The sequence below is a fragment of the Aotus nancymaae genome, unplaced genomic scaffold, assembly GCF_030222135.1.
Source record: "Aotus nancymaae isolate 86718 unplaced genomic scaffold, 86718_ANA_hifiasm-v0.15.2.pri h1tg000059l, whole genome shotgun sequence".
In the NCBI taxonomy this organism is placed as follows: domain Eukaryota; kingdom Metazoa; phylum Chordata; class Mammalia; order Primates; family Aotidae; genus Aotus; species Aotus nancymaae.
The window spans coordinates 41,648,351-41,666,357 of NW_026988473.1; the positions used below are offsets into that span (position 1 = coordinate 41,648,351).

The following is an 18,007-nucleotide window of genomic DNA, read 5'->3' on the forward strand; positions in this document are numbered from 1 at the left end:
CTAAGTAAACAACATCTAGTCATTTCCTCTTGTTGACAGATTTACCAATTCCTAGATTATGTTTAGACATTGTGTGTGTATTTGTGTGTGTACTTATGAGCAAAACATGTGCATACTTACATGCTTTACTACAGTTCTTTCTATTTCTGATTGCACATTTTGGGGCTTTTTTCTTCCAGTTTTTAAAGATAGTTCCCAGAAAGACCTGCTGAATTTTACCGGCACTATTCCTGTGATGTATCAGGGTAAGTGTGGAAGTTGAGAAAATATGGAAGTTTTCTAAAAGAGGAGTTCATTTGATAACTGACATTTGTTTATGCCATAACATTCTCAAAGTATTCTTAGAGATACATGACCTATGTAGAACCTTACTGGATCTGTTCCAGTCAAGGAAGGCCTATATTCATGTCAGCCAGTTAAGTTCAGTTCAACAGTTACTTATTGTCAACTGTGTGCCCCCTACTCTGGTAGGTTCCAGGGTACAAAGGAAAGCAAAACGTACATAGGCCTGCCCTTGGGGAGATTCATCTCTGTTTTCCATAGCAAAGTGTAGGGGTCCCACCTTTTTCTTCATTATTTCTATATTTTCTTCCCCTTCTTTCCTCTCTGTGTGATACAGCATTATCTCCACTCCATAGGTGAAACTGAATCTTAGCCTTGTCTGATTTACCTAAGATCATATAGCTAAACTCAAACTCCAATAGGAAAATTTTACAACACAGAGGCCATTAAAGCTCAAAGAAAGGAACACATTTTAGAGTGACCTAATAGTTTAAAATAGCTAAGTGTTTGCCCAAAAATAAAGGAAAAAAAAATCACTGACTTTTCTTATTCTTAACTCTTCCCATTTATCCAGACCTACTTCTGTGTTCAACAAGGAGTAACCTTTCAGATAAGAATTGCAAGAGGTTGCTTATATAGTATGATTTTAAGAATACCAATGAATCTTTGGTTCCAAATATTTCTCTGAAATGGTGCCTGAAATTTCACCATTAGAAATTCACTGTTCTTGCTGGATGTGGTGGCTCATGCCTGTAATCCCAGCACTTTAGGAGGCCAAGATGAGCGGATCACTTGAGGTCAGAAGTTCGAGACCAGCCTGGCCAACATGGTGAAACCCCATCTCTACTAAAAATACAAAAATTAACCAGGCCTGATGGCATGTGCCTGTAATCCCAGCTGCTCAGAAGGCTGAGGCAGGAAAATCTCTTGAACCCGGAAAGCAGAGGTCGCAGTAAGCTGACATCATGCTACTGTACTCCAGCCTGGGTGACAGAGTGAGCCTCAGTCTCAAAAATAAAAAAAAAAGTTCACTGTTCTTTTGAAATACAAATAATCCTAGGAAGAATAACATCCAAAATCACTAATATACAGTGATGTGCTTATAGGGCATTTGCTTATTTGGTATTTGTTGAATAGTTGAGTTAGTTTGATTATTGACTGAAGGGCTTAGGAATAACTGGCTTACTGGGGCATGTGAGAAGATACACTGAAAAGAGGGCTGAGAAAGATCTGGAAGCCAAATAGGGAGAGAACAGCGTAACTTGCTATCTCTTAAAGAATTCAGCATTGTACAATGAGAGTACATTGCCCAAAAAACACTAGGAAGCTGCATTTGGGAGAACTTCTTTCACAGTATGTGCTTCTTTATGATAGCTCTTGGATTATCACAAACCCTCTTAATTCCCCCATTCTTCGCCCCCAGCAATGACTTGCTGCTAGAGATGCACTCATGCTTTGTTCTGCTTCTGTGTATGTCCCACCATGATACCTCCTTTTGCACTAGCAGGCACTCAGGAAATGTGTAGTAATTCATTTTGTTTTTATGCATAGGAGAATGGATGGGTATGAAAGCAGCTAGCCATGGGCTCCATGCAGAGATTGCAGAGTGAGGTAGGCAGAACAGGCATAGAGTTGATTTTTCTCTTCTTTCCTTGCTCTTCCCTGCCAAGTTTTCAGACGTTCCTGGCTGTTCCTGGCTGCGTAGAGAATTTTACTCAGACCTGTTCCCCTTAAGTTGTATTCTGAATTTATCTTGGTTAGATGTTGAAAAGAAAGGTAAGAGAAGGGTATTAGGGAAAGGAGGAAAGGAGAGGAAGAGGGAAGGAAACTGATTAAGGTGATTCATTCTGAGACATAAAGGCCAATTCTTACCCAGCCCAGTGTTTTGAAGGGTAGTTGCATATTAACAGAGGAAGTTGTGAATTTAAATGAATTATTGCTTAGTATCATTTCAGTTTCTAATAGAGTAGGGAGGTAACATGAGGGCAGAAAGGTTATCTTAATACCATTGGTAAAATCCCACCCAATGTCAGTAAGCCTGTCCTGTAGTCATTGAGTTATGTCATTGATTCTTAAGATGGGGTCTTCCTTAGGTGCCCCTCCCCAACTTTTTTTCCTGCATTACACTTTTCTTTTCCTTTGCTTTGGAATTATATCAACTTAATGTGAATGCACACTAGTTATTTCCTACTGATCAGAAGGTCGAAATGTATATTATCTTTCTCATCTATAAACTGGGCCAATACTAGAGCCCACCTCAGTAAGGCTTAAATGAGTTACAGTAAGTAAAGCTCTTGGCATAGTGCCTGGCATATAGTAGATACTCAATAAATGTGGCCATTATTATTTGTCTGCCTTTATTACTCTCTTTTAGTTAACTAGTTTTATTAGTGTAATGATTATACATGCTTATGCTGAAAAAGCATTTAAACATTTGGGAAGGGAATGAGGTTAAGCCTATATCTAACCTCCCATCCACATGAAACTTCTGTTAATATTACCTTATGTATACCTGTAGAAATTTTTGGTGTTACTTCTTATTCAGCCAACATTGTGTTAAGTCATAATTATACTTCATACAGTCATTTTTTTAGAGATGTATATAATCTTTTTTTTTCTTTTAAGTGAGAGAGCGTTGCTCTGTTGCCTAGGTTAGAGTACAGTGATGTGATCATAGCTAATTGTAACCTCAAATTCCTGGGCTCAGGTATTCTTCTGGCCTCAGCCTCCTGAGTAGCTAGTACTACAGATGTGCGCTACCACACCAGGGTCTTTATATGTTGTCCAGGCTGGTCTTGTACTCCTGGACTCAAGCTATCCTCCCATTTTGGCATCCCAATGTATCATCTTAAGATCACACCTATCTAAACTTTGTTTACATCCAAAGTTAAGTTATGTTCTTATAATTCCTTTATATTCAAGGACTTTGTATTAGGAGTTCAGACTCTTCAGTGCTGAATTACTAAAAGCTAGATGTGTAGGGTAGGAGTCAAAGTATTTGCTGATGGGAAAGGGAGAAGGAAGAAGAGACTAGCGAACACCAGTGGTGAAGTCTTACCAGTTAGACACAGGAATCTGAGTCACCAGGTGCTTTGCCAGTCATGGGCCATTAAAATGCATGACTACTGCTGGGGAGAGGCATTGGAGGCAGCAGATTCTTGATCAACCAGGGGAATACCTTCAGTAGACTTTTTTTTTTTTGAGAGAGCACCTTACTCTGTCACTCTGGCTGGAGTGCAATGACACAATCTCAGCTCACTGCAACCTCCACCTTCTGGGTTCAAGTGATTCTCGTGCCTCAGCCTCCTACCCAAGTACCTGGGATTACAGGTGCTCGCCACCACGCCTGGCTAATTTTTTGTTTTTTAGTAGAGACGGGGTTTCACCATGTTGGTCAGGCTGGTCTTGAACTCCTGACCTCAAGTGATCCGCCTGCCTTGGCCTCCCAAAATGCTGAGATTTACAGGGGTGAGCCACTACACGCTACCTTCAGTAGACATATCCTTCCTTTTCTTTAATGTATAGTGATTAATGCAGGAAGTGGCTCCATCAGGATTTGGGCTGGCACTCCAATTATATTAGTAAAAGTTTTTAAAAATTTTGATTTTTCTTTTTTTTTAATAGAGACAGGGTGGATGATTTGGCCATTGTTTTAATTAAACTTACTTAAGTGTTATACCAGTGCTCTAATAGGAACATATTTCCAGTGTGAGTATGGATGAAATGTGGGAAATAGGCCTTACTTTACATTAATCCTTTATATGTAAACCTGACTAGACTATTCATTTTTTTTTTCTTTCTTTTTTCTTAGAGACAGGGTCTCACTCTGTTACCCAGGCAGGAGTGCAGTGGTACAATCATGGCTCACTGCAAACTTGACCTCCTGGGCTCAAGTCATCTGCCCACCTCAGCCTCCCCAGTAGCTGGGATTATAGATGTGTGCCACCATACCCAGCTAATTTTAAAATTTTTTATAGAGCAGGGTTTCTCCATGTTGCCCAGGCTGGTCTCAAACTCCTAGACTTACGTGATTTGCTCATCTCAGCTCCCCAAAGTGCTGGGATTACAGGCTTTAGCCACCTCACCCAGCCTAGTCATTTCTTAAAATGCCACCTAGCAGCCAGGTGCAGTGGCTCACGCCTGTAATCTTTGGGAGACCAAGGCAGGCGGATCACGAGGTTAGGAGATTGAGACCATCCTGGCCAACATGGTGAAACCCCATCTCTACTAAAAATACAAAAACTAGCCAGATTTGGTGGCGTGTGCCTGTAATCCCACCTACTCAGGAGGCTGAGGCACGAGAATCGCTTGAACCCAGGAGGCGGAGGTTGCAGTTGGCCAAGATCGTGCCACTGCACTCCAACCTGGCGACAGAGTGAGACTCCGTCTCAAAAAAAAAAATGCTACCTAGCTATATCATAAACATAATGTGTGTGCTTCATTATCATTTGAAGATATGTTTCTTTTGTTTTAAATAGGTAATACATATAACATACCAATTCGTTTCTGGATTTTGGATTCTCACCCTTTTGCTCCCCCTATTTGCTTCCTGAAGCCAACTGCAAATATGGGAATCTCAGTCGGAAAACACGTGGATGCTCAAGGCAGAATATATTTGCCCTATCTCCAAAACTGGAGCCATGTAAGATCAGTTTGGATTTTCTTCAGAAAGCTTTTTTTTGGAATATTTATCATTGATTCTGCTGGTACAAATAAGTATGATGTGCATTTTCTTTCAGTGATATTCTTCATGTGGTCTTTGGAAGTAATTTGAAATTGAGCTCTCTAGGGTTACCCAAGTGCCAGAACCCTGATGAAAACTGCCTATACGAAGCTGTTCCCTCCAGGTTTTGAAGCCAACTGTTGTTTGCTCTCTGTCTTTTAATAGTCGTTTCCCACTTGAGAAAGTACAGGAAGAGCTACTAGCAAGTGATTGGGGCATTATTTCCAAGTCCCTTCCTATAAAAGATTTTTATGTAATATATATATTTATTTGTAGTTTTGCCTATTTTTGACTTTCATATAAGTTGAATCATACTGCATGAAATTTTTATGACATGCTTTCTTTTTTGTTCTTTGGTTTTTTTCTAAGACAGAGTCTTGCTCTGTTGCCAGGCTGGAGAGCAGTGGTGTGATCTTAGCTCACTGCAACCTCCACCTCCCAGGTTCAGGTGATTCTCCTGCCTCGGCCTCCCGAGTAGCTGGGATTATAGGTGTGTGTCACCACACCCAGCTAATTTTTTGTATTTTTAGTAGAGACGGGGTTTCACCATGTTAGCCAGGCTGGTCTCAAACTCCTGACCTCAGGTGATCCACCTGCCTCAACCTCCCAAAGTTCTGGGATTACAGGTGTGAGCCACCGTGCCCTGATGACATGCTTTGTTTTAATCAATATGAAGTTTTAAAAATTCATCCACGTTGATCTATATAACTAGTATTTGTTTTATATCCTCATGTTATATAATTTTGTATTCTGCATTTTTCATTGACCATTATATTGAGCATTTCTCCATGTTAAACTGTTTTCAAAATATGTGGTTTTTTTAATGGTTGCCTGATGATCCAGCATAAGGATATTACTTACTGTATTTACAAATCACCCTATTATAAGATATTTCATGATGAACATCTTCAAGCGAAAATGTTTATATATATCTAACGTATCTTTGATAGTTTCCTAATGATAAGTCTCTTAGAATAGAATTATTGGATCAAAGGTTTTCAGTATTTTTAAGATTTTCTTATATATTACCAAATTGGCCTCCAAAAAGGTAGACAAAATGATACATTTCTATAATCAGTAGAAATCAGTGTAGGATAGTACCTATTTTACAGTACCTTTTGTCTAATAGAAGTTATTATCCTTAAAACAAACCTTTGCTTATCTCTATACATTGATTTAGACAGATGTATAGTATTCTCTCATTTTTGTAAATAATTAAAAATTTTATAAAAGGATAATTTATAATATGTTTATATGTACCCAGAAAGCTCATAGGGCTGGAGAACAGGAGTATGCTGGAGTCGAGTGAGGTTGGAGTAAAGAATGCCTTAGGATTATCACTTCTTATTTTATTAGACAGCTCATAAAAAAGTGTGTAATTGTGGATGCCTTTTACTTTGTTTTATGGTTTTCTATATTATTTATATAGAAAGCATTTGAAAAGAAGAAAAAAGAAATAGAAAAACAAAGGACACACTTCAGATTATCAGTAGTAGGAGTTGACATTTTACCTTATGAACATTTATGTTATTTGCATTACCTTATGATTTAAATAAGTTTGCTAGTTAAATGTGATGAATGGGGCATAATAAAAATTTGTCAGTTGGAAGGACAAAAATGGATCGTACTCTTAATTTCCAGTTACTTGGTTAGTTGAGAAATTGAAATCATTTTCATTTACTTATCAATCATGTTTCTTCCTTTTTGAATTGTCTGTTTATCTCCTTCATCCATTGTTACATCCTTCTTTTTTTTTTTTTTTTTTTTTTTTTGAGACGGAGTTTTCGCTCTTGTTACCCAGGCTGGAGTGCAATGGCGCGATCTCGGCTCACCGCAACCTCCGCCTCCTGGGTTCAGGCAATTCTCCTGCCTCAGCCTCCTGAGTAGCTGGGATTACAGGCACGCGCCACCATGCCCAGCTAATTTTTTTGTATTAGTAGAGACGGGGTTTCACAATGTTGACCAGGATGGTCTCGATCTCTTGACCTCGTGATCCACCCGCCTCGGCCTCCCACATCCTTCTTTAAACAAAACAAAACTATCCTCAAGCAGTATTTTGACATCTGTGCCATGTTGCAGGAATTCATGTATCCTGTTTCTTCTCTCTGATTTTCACTGGCTTCTCTTTTTATAATTTTGTTTAGTAAATGGTCAGGGATAGTCTTTTTTTTTTTTTTTTTTTTTTTTTCTGAGACAGTGTCTCGCTCTGTTGCCCAGGCTGGAACGCAGTGGCATGATCTCAGCTCACTGCAACCTCCACCTCCCTAGTTCAAGCAATTCCCCTGACTCAGCCACCTGAGTAGCTGGGATTACAAGTGCATTCCACCACACTCGGCTAATTTTTGTTTTTTTTTAGTAGAGACTAGGTTTCACCATCTTGGCCAGGCTGGTCTTGAACTCCTGATCTCTTGATCCACCTGCTTTGGCCTCCCAGAGTGCTGGGATTACAGGCGTGAGCCACCATGCCCAGCTGGGATAGTCTTATAATCTAGTGAAGGTTGTGCTTAATTTTAGTTTAGACAGTACTGATTTTAATTTACTGTGCTGAGCCTCTTTATTATAAACTAAAACTAGTCTTTTTTTTGAGACAGGGTCATGCTCTGTCACCCACACTGGAGTGCAGAAGAAGCACAGTCATAGCTCACTGCAACCTCAAATTCCTGGGCTCAAGTGATTTTCCCACCTCAGCCTTCTGAGTAGCTGGGACTACAATCATGGTCCACCATGCCCTGCTAATTTTTAAATTTTTTGTACAGACAGGATCTCTCTATGTTGCCCAGGCTGGAATTGAACTCCTGGGATCAAGGCATCCTCCCGCCTCAGCCTGCCAAAGTGATGGGATTAAAGATGTGAGCCTCAGTGCCCAGACTTAAAACTAGTCTTAAAAAGACATTACATTATTTAAATTGCCCTATTTAAAAGTACTGCAGCACCTTTAGATTCCACATGCAGTTGGAATTATAATTATGTAGCATAATTATATAGAACTTTGGAGCTAGAAGGAATCTAGAGGTCATCTAGGCCAGGGATCGCAATTTCCCCAAGATTCAGAGGTCCGTGTTAGGCCTACAGAATTTGTTTGAGCACAGTTGGTTTTGTTTTACCTTGTTTTGTTTTGTTATTAATATGAATTTGGATGCCTGTAGGCATGCTCTTTCCAACTTGCCACAATACCCATCTCTCCCAGTTTTCTTATACTTAGCAGTTTTACATATTTGATGTTATCTGCTTGGTCCCCAAAGGTATTTGAATTCTTTGCCCTAATGCCTTCATCTTTTTACTTTATAAATAGTGAAACATAGACTCTGAAAAAGTAAGCACTTTTTAAGTGAGCATACTACTAAATATTCTAAGAATAATAATAAACATCTGTTTTACACTCACGGTGTTTAGTTTGCATTCATTAGCTCATTTATTGCTCATAACAACCATTTGGAATTTATTATTCACATTGTGTTACTGATCACACTGAAGCTCAGAAAGGCTCATGAATTTCATCAAGATCACTTAACTAGTTACATTGAAAGAAAATAGTACCAGATTAGATAGTATTGTAACAGTGTTAATTTTCTGATTTGATAATAGTTATGTAGGATAATGTCTTTTTCTTTTAGGAAATATACACTAAAGTACTTGGGGTAACAGTACATCATGTTTGCAGTTTACTTGTTCAGTTTGTTTGGAAAAACTAGAGAGAGCTAAACAAGCAAATGTGATAAAATGTTAACATTTGAGTAATCTGGGCGAAGAGTATATGTACTAGTTTTGTAACTTTTCTGTAAGTCTGAAATTATTTCAAAATGAAAAGTTAAAAAAAAAGAGAGACAGTTCCCAAACCTAGGTATTAGGCTATTACGCATATTCATGCTATTTTTCTACTTTTGGGAGATGTTGAATTAGCATTTCTTCTTCCTTTATTTTTCGGTTAAAAGTACTCAATTTTTCAGTGAAAAGCATTACAGCAGTTAAAAGTATTATATAATTTGTATGATGGCTTTCAAAAAATGAGAACATGATTGAATACTTCTTTTTGACTACCTCAATAAGAGTGTGTAGGTTAAAGAAGTTTTTTTGTTTGTTTTGTTTTGAGATGAAGTCTCACTCTGTTGCCCAAGCTGGAGTGTAGTGGTGCAACCATAACTCACTGCATCTCAAATTCCTGGGTCCAAGTGATACTCCTGCCTCAAAAAAGGTAGTATTCTTCTGCAAAATTTTTGTGTAACTTTTCTGTTTTTTGTGTATTCTGCAGCCTAAATCTGTCATTGTTGGATTAATTAAAGAAATGATTGCCAAGTTTCAAGAGGAACTTCCCCTGTATTCTCTATCATCATCTGATGAGGCACGGCAGGTAGACTTGCTAGCCTATATTGCAAAAATCACTGAAGGTTTGTATATTTGTTAGGCAGATTGTCTTGAGAGTTATGAGTTACCGGTTTCTCACTAAAATCCTTTACTTTCAGCCACTTGATTTTTATAAATAAATTTAGGCTGGGCACGGTGGTTCACACCTGTAATCCCAGCACTTGAGGAGGCGGAGATGAGAGGATCACTTGAGGTCAGGACCAGCCTGACCAACATGGTGAAACCTCGTCTCTACTGAAAATACAAAAATTAGCTGGGCGTGGTGGCACACTCCTGTAATCCCAGTTACTTGGGAGACTGAGGCAGGAGAATCACTTTAATCCGGGAGGCATAGGTGGCAGTGAGCCGAGATTGTGCCGTTGCACTCTAGTCTGGGCAACAAGAGTGAGACTCTGTCTCAAAAAAAAAAAAAAAAATGTGTGCGTATGTACATCTGATTCTGAAATAAGAAATTCCTGTGCCTCAGGCCTGGCACGGTGGCAAAGTGCTATAATCCCAGCACTTTGGGAGGCCACGGTAGGCAAATCATCTGAGGTCAGGAGTTCGAGACTGGCTTGGCCAACATGATGAAACTCCGTTTCTACTGAAAATACAAAAATTAGCTGGGCGTGGTGACAGCTGCCTGTAATCCTAGCTACTTGAGAGGCTAAGGTGGGAGAATCACTTGAACCTGGGAGGCAGAGGTTTCAGTGAGCTGAGACTGTGCCACTGCACTCCAGCCTGGGCAATAGAGCAAGTCTCTGTCTCCAAAAAAAAAGAAGAAGAAAAGAAATTCCTGTGTAATACAGGATATTACCATATAGTTCCAATAAATATGGTTTTTTTTTTTTTTTTGAGATGGGGTCTTGCTATGTCACCCAGGCTGGAGTGCAGTGGCACCATCTGGGCTCACTGCAACCTCTGTCTTCCTGGGTTCAAGCCATTCTTCTGCTTCAGCCTCCCATGTAGCAGGGACTACAGATGTGCCTGGCCAATTTTTGTATTTTTAGTAGAGACAGGGTTTCATCATGTTGACCAGACTGGTCTTGAACTCCTGACCTCAGGTGATCCTCCTGCCTTAGCTTCCCAAAGTTGAGGGATTATAGGCATGAACCACTGTTCTCGGCCAGGTTTCTTAAAATGAAAAGAATTAGTCTTAAACAGATAAAGCAGTTCTTGTATTGTTTAATACCACTTGATATGTTTAATGATCCCAAACCCTTTTCACAATATGTATATGTAGCTTGTTGGCTTATTCAGTATACTGGATCAGAATATCTATGATTCTCCATAATTCTCATTAAGGATAAAGGCAAATACCTATGCTTGAAACATTTTGGTAAGGTGTTAGACATATTTTTGTATTGTAGACCAGAGCAATGAGTTGGAATATTTTTCAGAATTATGAAAATGCTACTTTTTTTAGAGTCTTATATGATTTTTTTTAATGTTTAGAAAGATACTTTCTTTTTAGAAGGATAATTTCTATTTAGTCAAATATTTAATAGGAGACATCTGTCTTCCTTGCATTTATTTGTTCGGTAGTATTTTTTGAGAGCCCATTATGGACTAGCACCATATTTTCTCTCTGAGCTATGAAGCCTGCTATATATTTTTTTAAAGATCCTAAAAAGATTTTTGATATTTTTGAATTCTCAGGATCATCTACTTTTCTTCCTAGGTGTTTCAGATATAAATTCAAAGAGCTGGGCAAATCATGAGAATAAAACAGCCAATAAAATTACTGTGATTGGAGGTGGAGAGTTGGGTATTGCCTGCACATTAGCAATTTCAGCAAAGGTATGTAAGCATACTAGTTATAAATACATCTATCATAGTGCCACACTTCTAGGTAGGTTATGAACACATCAAAAAATGCCTCCATTTTGTCATGTGGGAAAACCTTATTTTGCCTTAAAATATATTTAGTAAGTTGTCAAAAAAAAAAAAATAGCTGAAAGTTTTCATCAGTGATGTTGCCTCTTAATTAGTAATTAAGCTTATAAAAAGTGATTTGAACAATGGGCTTATCCTCATCCAAGGGAAGCCTCAACTTGACGTTCATGTGACTTAGTCACAAATTCTTTTGTATTTTCTGAATCATGCTACTTTAGTTAAACTCTTGTTGAATATAATAATTTTAGCTCTTTCTAAAATTTGCTTTTTTTAAATAAAGATTGCCTTTTCTTACATAATTACTTTCTTTTAGGATCATAGTTTCTGAGTTAATATTTTATGCTAGTTTAGGGTTTATTTTTTCTTCAGTCCTTTTTACTAGTCTCTACATAAATTGTTTGCAGAAAGGCTTAAATCCCCTTCCAGAGAGGTTCGAAAGACCTGCCTGCCTCCCTCCAGAGTCCACTATCAGGGTAACAGCATGTCTTCTGTCATTTGAGAGATGTAGCTCTGAATAGAGTAGCTGCCCCTCTCTATGTTTATTTGGTGGCTGGCATTAGTTTTTCTTTTCTATATATACTTGATTGTTTTGCCATCTAAATTCTTCCCTTTCCATTTAAGACTCACATATGTCTTGGAGGTGGGTTCTACTTCAGCAAATAATTAAATTGTATCCATGGAGCTAGAATGTCTTAAAAGCTGGCTGCTCAGAGTTATATATGCTAACTTTTGGCATGCTATAGTTTCATATTTCTTCCATCCTCCATTTGAATACACTATTACATACCTTTTTTTTTGAGGTGGAGTCTCACTTTGACGCCAAAGCTGGAGTGCAGTGGTACAATCTTGGCTCACTGCAGCCTCTGCCTTCTGGGTTCAAGTGATTCTCCTGTCTCAGCCTCCCAAGTAGCTGGGACTACAGGCCCATGCCATGATGCCCAGCTAATTTTTGTATTTTTAGTAGAGACGGGGTTTTGCCATGTTGGCCAGGCTGGTCTCGAGCTCCTGACCTCAAGTGATCCACCTGCCTTGGTCTCCCAAAGTGCTGGGATTACAAGCATGAGCCACCACGCCTGGCTTACTATTACATCTTAATTAGAATTTGGGTGATAGTCAGTCTTTTGTCACTAAATAAATGCTTCTATAAACATTTCAAGTTGCTTATTTTTTCATCTGAATTTTTTTTGGTCATACATTATTTTATTTTTATTTTTACTTTATTATTATTTTTTGAGACAGAGTCTTGCTCTGTCACCCAGGCTAGAGTGCAGTGGCCTGATCTCAGCTCACTGCAACCTCCACCTCCCAGGTTCAAGCAGTTCTCCTGCCTCAGCCTCCTGAGTAGCTGGGGTTCCAGGTGCCCACCACCACACTTCAACTATTTTTTTATGTTTTTAGTAGAGACGGGGTTTCACCATGTTGACCAGGCTCCTCTCAAACCTCATGATCCACCCACCTTGGCCTCCCAAAGTGCTGGGATTACAGGTGTAAACCGCCGCACCCAGCCTTTTTATTTTATTTTTTTCAGACAGCATCATGTTCTGTCGCACAGGCTGGAATGCAGTGGTGCAATCTCGGCTTACTGCACCCTCTGTCTCCCCAGCTCAAGCCATCCTCCCACCTCAGCTTCCCAAGTAGCTGGACCTACAGACGCCTGCAACCATCCCACTAATTCTTATAATTTTTGTAGAGTCAGGGTTTCGCCATGTTTCCCAGGCTGGTCTTGAATTCCTGGGCTCAAGCAGTCCTCCCGCCTCAGCCTCCCAAAGTGCTGGGAGTACAAGCATGCTCCACTGCACCTGGCCTGGTTTGCCTAATTTTAAAAAACAGTACTAGTGAGTCAGAGAGCATGAATGGTTTTTATAGCACTTAATTGCCAGATCACAGAACTAATTTATGCTGCTAATAACATGCACATCAACCTGATTTTTGACATCCCTAACAGTACTGAGTTTTATTTATTTTATTTGTAATTATTTGTCTTTTTTTTTTTTGGTAAGCACAGGAAGGCATCTGAAAGTTATGGTTTTTCGTTTTTGTTTTTGAGACAGGCTTTCTCTCTGTCGCCCAGGTTGGAGTACTGGTGCAATCATGGTTCACTGCAGACTCTACCTCCTGGGCTTAAGAGATCGTCCCACCTCAGCCTCCTGAGTAGCTGAGACCACAGGGGTGTGCCACTACACCTAGCTAATTTTTTATTTTTTTGTAGAGATGAGTCTCCCTATGTTGTCTAGATTGGTCTTGAACTCCTGGTTCGGACTGTCTTCCTGCCCTGGCCTCCCAAAGTGCTGGGATTACAGGCATGAGTCACTGCTCCTGGCCATGTTTGTAAACTGTTAGAATATTCTCACTGTCATTATTTGTCTGTGAACTGTCTGGGTAGAAAATTTGCCATTTTTTGGCTGGACCTGGTTGTTTACACCTGTACTCCTAGCACTTTGGGAGGCCAAGGCAGGAGAATTGTTTGAGCCCAGGAGTTTGAGGCCAGCCTGAACAACACGATGAGATCCCCATTTCTACAATTTTTTTGTGGGGGAGATGGAGTCTCGCTCTGTCTTCCAGGCTGGAGTGCAGTGGCACTATCTCAGCTCACTGCAACCTTTGCCCCCTGGGTTCAAGCGATTCTCCTGCCTCAGCCTCTCAAGTAGCTGGGATTACAGGTGCATGCCACCACACCCAGCTAATTTTTGTATTTTTAGTAGAGTTGGGGTTTTGCCATGTTGATCAGGCTGGTCTTGAACTCCTGACCTCAGGTGATCCTCCCGCCTTGGCCTCCCAAAGTGCTGGGATTACAGGCCTGAACCACCATGCCTGGCCTCAAAATCTGCATTTTTATAAAGTCCCTGGTGATCTATATGCTTCACTGATTGAATACATGGTGACATAGTAAAGCTTTTTCAATCTTTGCTATAAACCACTATATTATATTGTCTCAATGTTGCTGGTGAACATTTTGTTATTTCTAGTCTTATGAATATCCTTATATATATTGTGTTGTTTTACACGTACTGATAAGTTTGTAGGATGATTTCTAAATGAATTGATGGATTCAAGGAGTTAATGTTTTAAATTTTTGATAGAAAATTGTCAAATTATCTTTTATTAATTATACCGGTTTATTCTCATACCTATAATATGTAAGAATACTTATTTTCCCACAACTACTGCTAAACTTTTGGATTTTTTTTGTGTCTTTTAAATGAAAATGGTAACTCATAGTTTTCTTTGCATTTTTCTTATGTGTATGATTAGCAATAAAATAATAACTATGTTTTAGAGGGGATTACTATATGCCATCCGGGTGTCACATAATTAATCCTTACAACCACATAAAGTAAGGCCGAATTCAGCCACTTTCCCATGTTACATAGCTAATACATTGTGTAGCAGGGTTGTTTTCTTTCTTCTTTTTTTTTTTTTTTTTGAGAGTCTCACTCTGTCACCCAGGCTGGAGTGCAGTGGTGTGATCTCGGCTCATTGCCTCCTCTGCCTCCCGGGTTCAAGCGATTCTGCTTCAGCTTCCCAAGTAGCTGAGATTACAGGCATCCACCACCACGCCCGGCTAATTTTTGTATTTTTAATAGAGATGGGATTTCACCATGTTGGCCAGGTTGGCCTCGAACTCCTGACCTCAGATGATCCGCCCACCTCCGCCTCCCAAAGTGTTGGGATTACAGGCGTGAGCCACCATGCCAGGCCTTCTATGTGTGTGTGGGGGGGAGCGGTTTGCCATGTTGCCCAGGCTAGTCTGAAACTCCTGGGCTCAAGCCTGTGTCCACCTTGTCCTTCTAAAGTGCTGGGATTACAGGTGTAAACCACCGTGCCCGGCCAGGGTTGTTTTCTTAACCATCACACTTTCTGCCTGATAGTCTGGTGGATCTTTGGGTACTTTTGCCTGTGAATCCTAAAATAGGAGAGATCATGAAGTCTCCTACTACTTTGGAGAAAGATCTTCCACAAAAGTAAACTGATTTTTAGAGGTTTCCATACTGTTATTTACAGTCAGCCCACTGTGCCACCCAATTTACAGGCACACGGAGTATTTTCCATGAGGTCTTTGGAGAGGGTACCACATAACAGGATTTGATTTTAGATTTTAAAGCTATTACACTTTTTTAAAAAGAAAAAGCTGGCATTATTTTTTAACTTTTCTGCTAGAAATAAGACATCCAAATAGACCCAAAAGTCACTGTGAGCTCTGTCAGAATGAAAATGATAATATCAAAATGAAAACATAAATCAAGAGCAATAACAGAAGTATTGAGTGTACCAAGTCATTTTTATTAACTCATACCATTAAAAGAACGCTGCAGGGGCTGGGCATGGTGGCTCATGCCTGTAATACCAGCACTTTGGGAGGACAAGGTGGGCAGATCACTTGAGGTCAGGAGTTCGAGACCATCCTGGCCAGCATGGTGAAACCCCATCTCTACCAAAAATATAAAAAAAAATTAGTTGGGTGTGGTGGTGTGTGCCTGTAATTCCAGCTACTCAGGAGGCTAAGGCAGGAGAATCGCTTGAATCTGGAAGGTGGAGGTTGTGGTGAGCTGAGATAATGCCATGGCACTTCAGCCTGGGTGACAGAGCAAGACTCCTTAAAAAAAAAAAATCCTGCAGTGCCAGGCGCAGTGGCTCACACCTGTAATCCCCGCACTTTGGGAGACCAAGGCGGGCATGTCAACTGAGCTCAGGAGTTCGTGATCGGTCTGGCCAACATGGTGACACCCCATCTCTACTAAAAATACAAAATTAGCTGGGCATGGTGGCACATGCCTGTAATCCCAGCTACTTGGGAGGCTGAGGCAAGAGAATCGCTTGAACCCGGGAGGCAGAGTTGCAGTGAGCCGAGATTGTGCCATTGCACTCCAGCCAGGGCAACAAGAATGAAACTCCGTCTCAAAAGAAACCTGCCATCTGTGACTTCTGAGTTAAGCCCTGTTACAGCTTTTAGTAGTCAGACCTAAAAGATTACATTATTGAAGTTCATAGTTTCTTTTTTTTTTGTTTTTGAGACAGAGTCTAGCTCTGTTGCCCAGGCTGGAGTGCAGTGGGACAATCTTGGCTCACTGCAATCTCTGCCTCCTGAATTCAAGTGATCCTCCTGCCTCAGCCTCCCGAGTAGCTGGGATTACAAGCATGTGCCACCATGCCCGGCTAGTTTTTGTTTTGTTTTGTTTTGTTTTGTTTTGTTTGAGACAGAGTCTTGCTCTGTCGCCAGGCTGGAGTACAGTGGCACCATCTCGGCTTACTGCAACCTCCGCCTCCCAGGTTCAAGCGATTCTCCTGCCTTAGCCTCCTGAGTAGCTGGGACTACAGGCACGTGCCACCACACCCGCTAATTTTTGCATTTTTAGTAGAGACGGGGTTTCACCATTTTGGCCCAGATGGTCTCGATCTCTTGACCTCATGATCTGCCCGCCTCAGCCTCCCAAAGTGCTGGGATTACAGGCGTGAGCCACTGCGCCCAGCCTAGTTTTTGTATTTTTAGTAGTTACAGGGTTTCTTCGTGTTGGCCAGGCTGGTCTCGCACTGCTAACTTCAGGTGATCCACCCGCCTTGGCCTCCCAAAGTGCTGGAATTACAGGTGTGGGCCACTAGGCCTGGCCGAAGTTAATTTCTTGCTTGTATGTCACTTTTATTGCTATTGTGTTGCTTATTCTTCTTAAGACAGTGTCTGAGGCCCGTTTATTGTCCTTTCGTTCTCATTGTTGAATGAATTTAAATTGAGTCATTGGCCGTGTTCAGTGTAATGTTGTTCTTTTTCTTATTGTACAGGGCATTGCAGATAGGCTGGTCCTCTTAGACCTCTCAGAAGGGACTAAAGGAGGCATGATGGACCTTGAAATCTTCAACCTTCCTAATGTGGAGATCAGTAAAGGTCTGGTTATTCAGCTTAAAAATGTTTGCCTTATTAGCTCTTATTTTTGACTCCTGGAATGTTAATGCTGAAAAGGACCTTAAAGATCACTAAGTCCAAGTCTCTCATTTTACATATTGGGAAACTAAGATTCAAATAAGTTAAATGACTTACCCAAAGTCATACAGAGATTTTAACTGATTATATTAATAAGAATCAAATGAGAACATAATTCAGATTCATTCAGATTGGTCAGAAGGAGTTATTCTTTGTTTTTGACTTATACCTCATGATAAATTTATCTCTGATTGCTCTTTTCTTAGAATATATTGGTTAAGAGCATTAGTTTTAGAGTTCCACAGGTAGAAGTTTCCATCCGTGCTCTGCATGATAGCTTTGACATTTGTCAGATTATGCACTCTCTCAAACTTCAGTTTTCTCATTTATAAAGTAGAAATAATACCTGCCTCTTGGTTTATAGCAAAGTACTACATCAAAAATAAGAAAAAAAAAGTTAGTGGGTATGGTGACTCATGACTGTAGTACCAGCTACTTGAGAGGCTGAGGCAGAAGGATCACTTGAGTCCAGGAGCCGCAGTGCACTTGGATTGTGACTGTGAATAGCCACTGCACTCCAGCCTAAGCAACATAATATTCAGTTTACATTCATTGCACTAAAAATATATTGTTGAAATAAATTTTAATAATAACAAAAAGAGTTTCTACATCAGTAACATTTGAAATGTTAAATTTTCTATCTCTTTTTTTTTTTTTTTTTTTTTTTTTTGAGACGGAGTTTCTCTCGTTACCCAGGCTGGAGTGCAATGGCGCGATCTCGGCTCACCGCAACCTCCGCCTCCTGGGTTCAGGCAATTCTCCTGCCTCAGCCTCCTGAGTAGCTGGGATTA

General features: G+C 40.1%; 1 protein-coding gene across 11 annotated transcripts in view; it reads left to right on the plus strand.

Moving 5' to 3' along the window:
* Positions 1-18,007, plus strand: part of UEVLD (UEV and lactate/malate dehyrogenase domains) — a 62,322-nt gene that overhangs the window by 9,169 nt on the left and 35,146 nt on the right. For 6 of the 11 annotated variants that reach the window (XM_012456521.3, XM_012456522.3, XM_012456524.3 and 3 more), the window contains exons 3-7: positions 180-245; positions 4,761-4,924; positions 9,255-9,390; positions 11,028-11,146; positions 17,018-17,120. In XM_012456521.3, coding sequence (XP_012311944.1) covers positions 180-245; positions 4,761-4,924; positions 9,255-9,390; positions 11,028-11,146; positions 17,018-17,120 — 588 coding nt within the window. The other 5 variants (XM_064365118.1, XM_064365117.1, XM_012456527.3 and 2 more) reach the window with 3 other exon arrangements.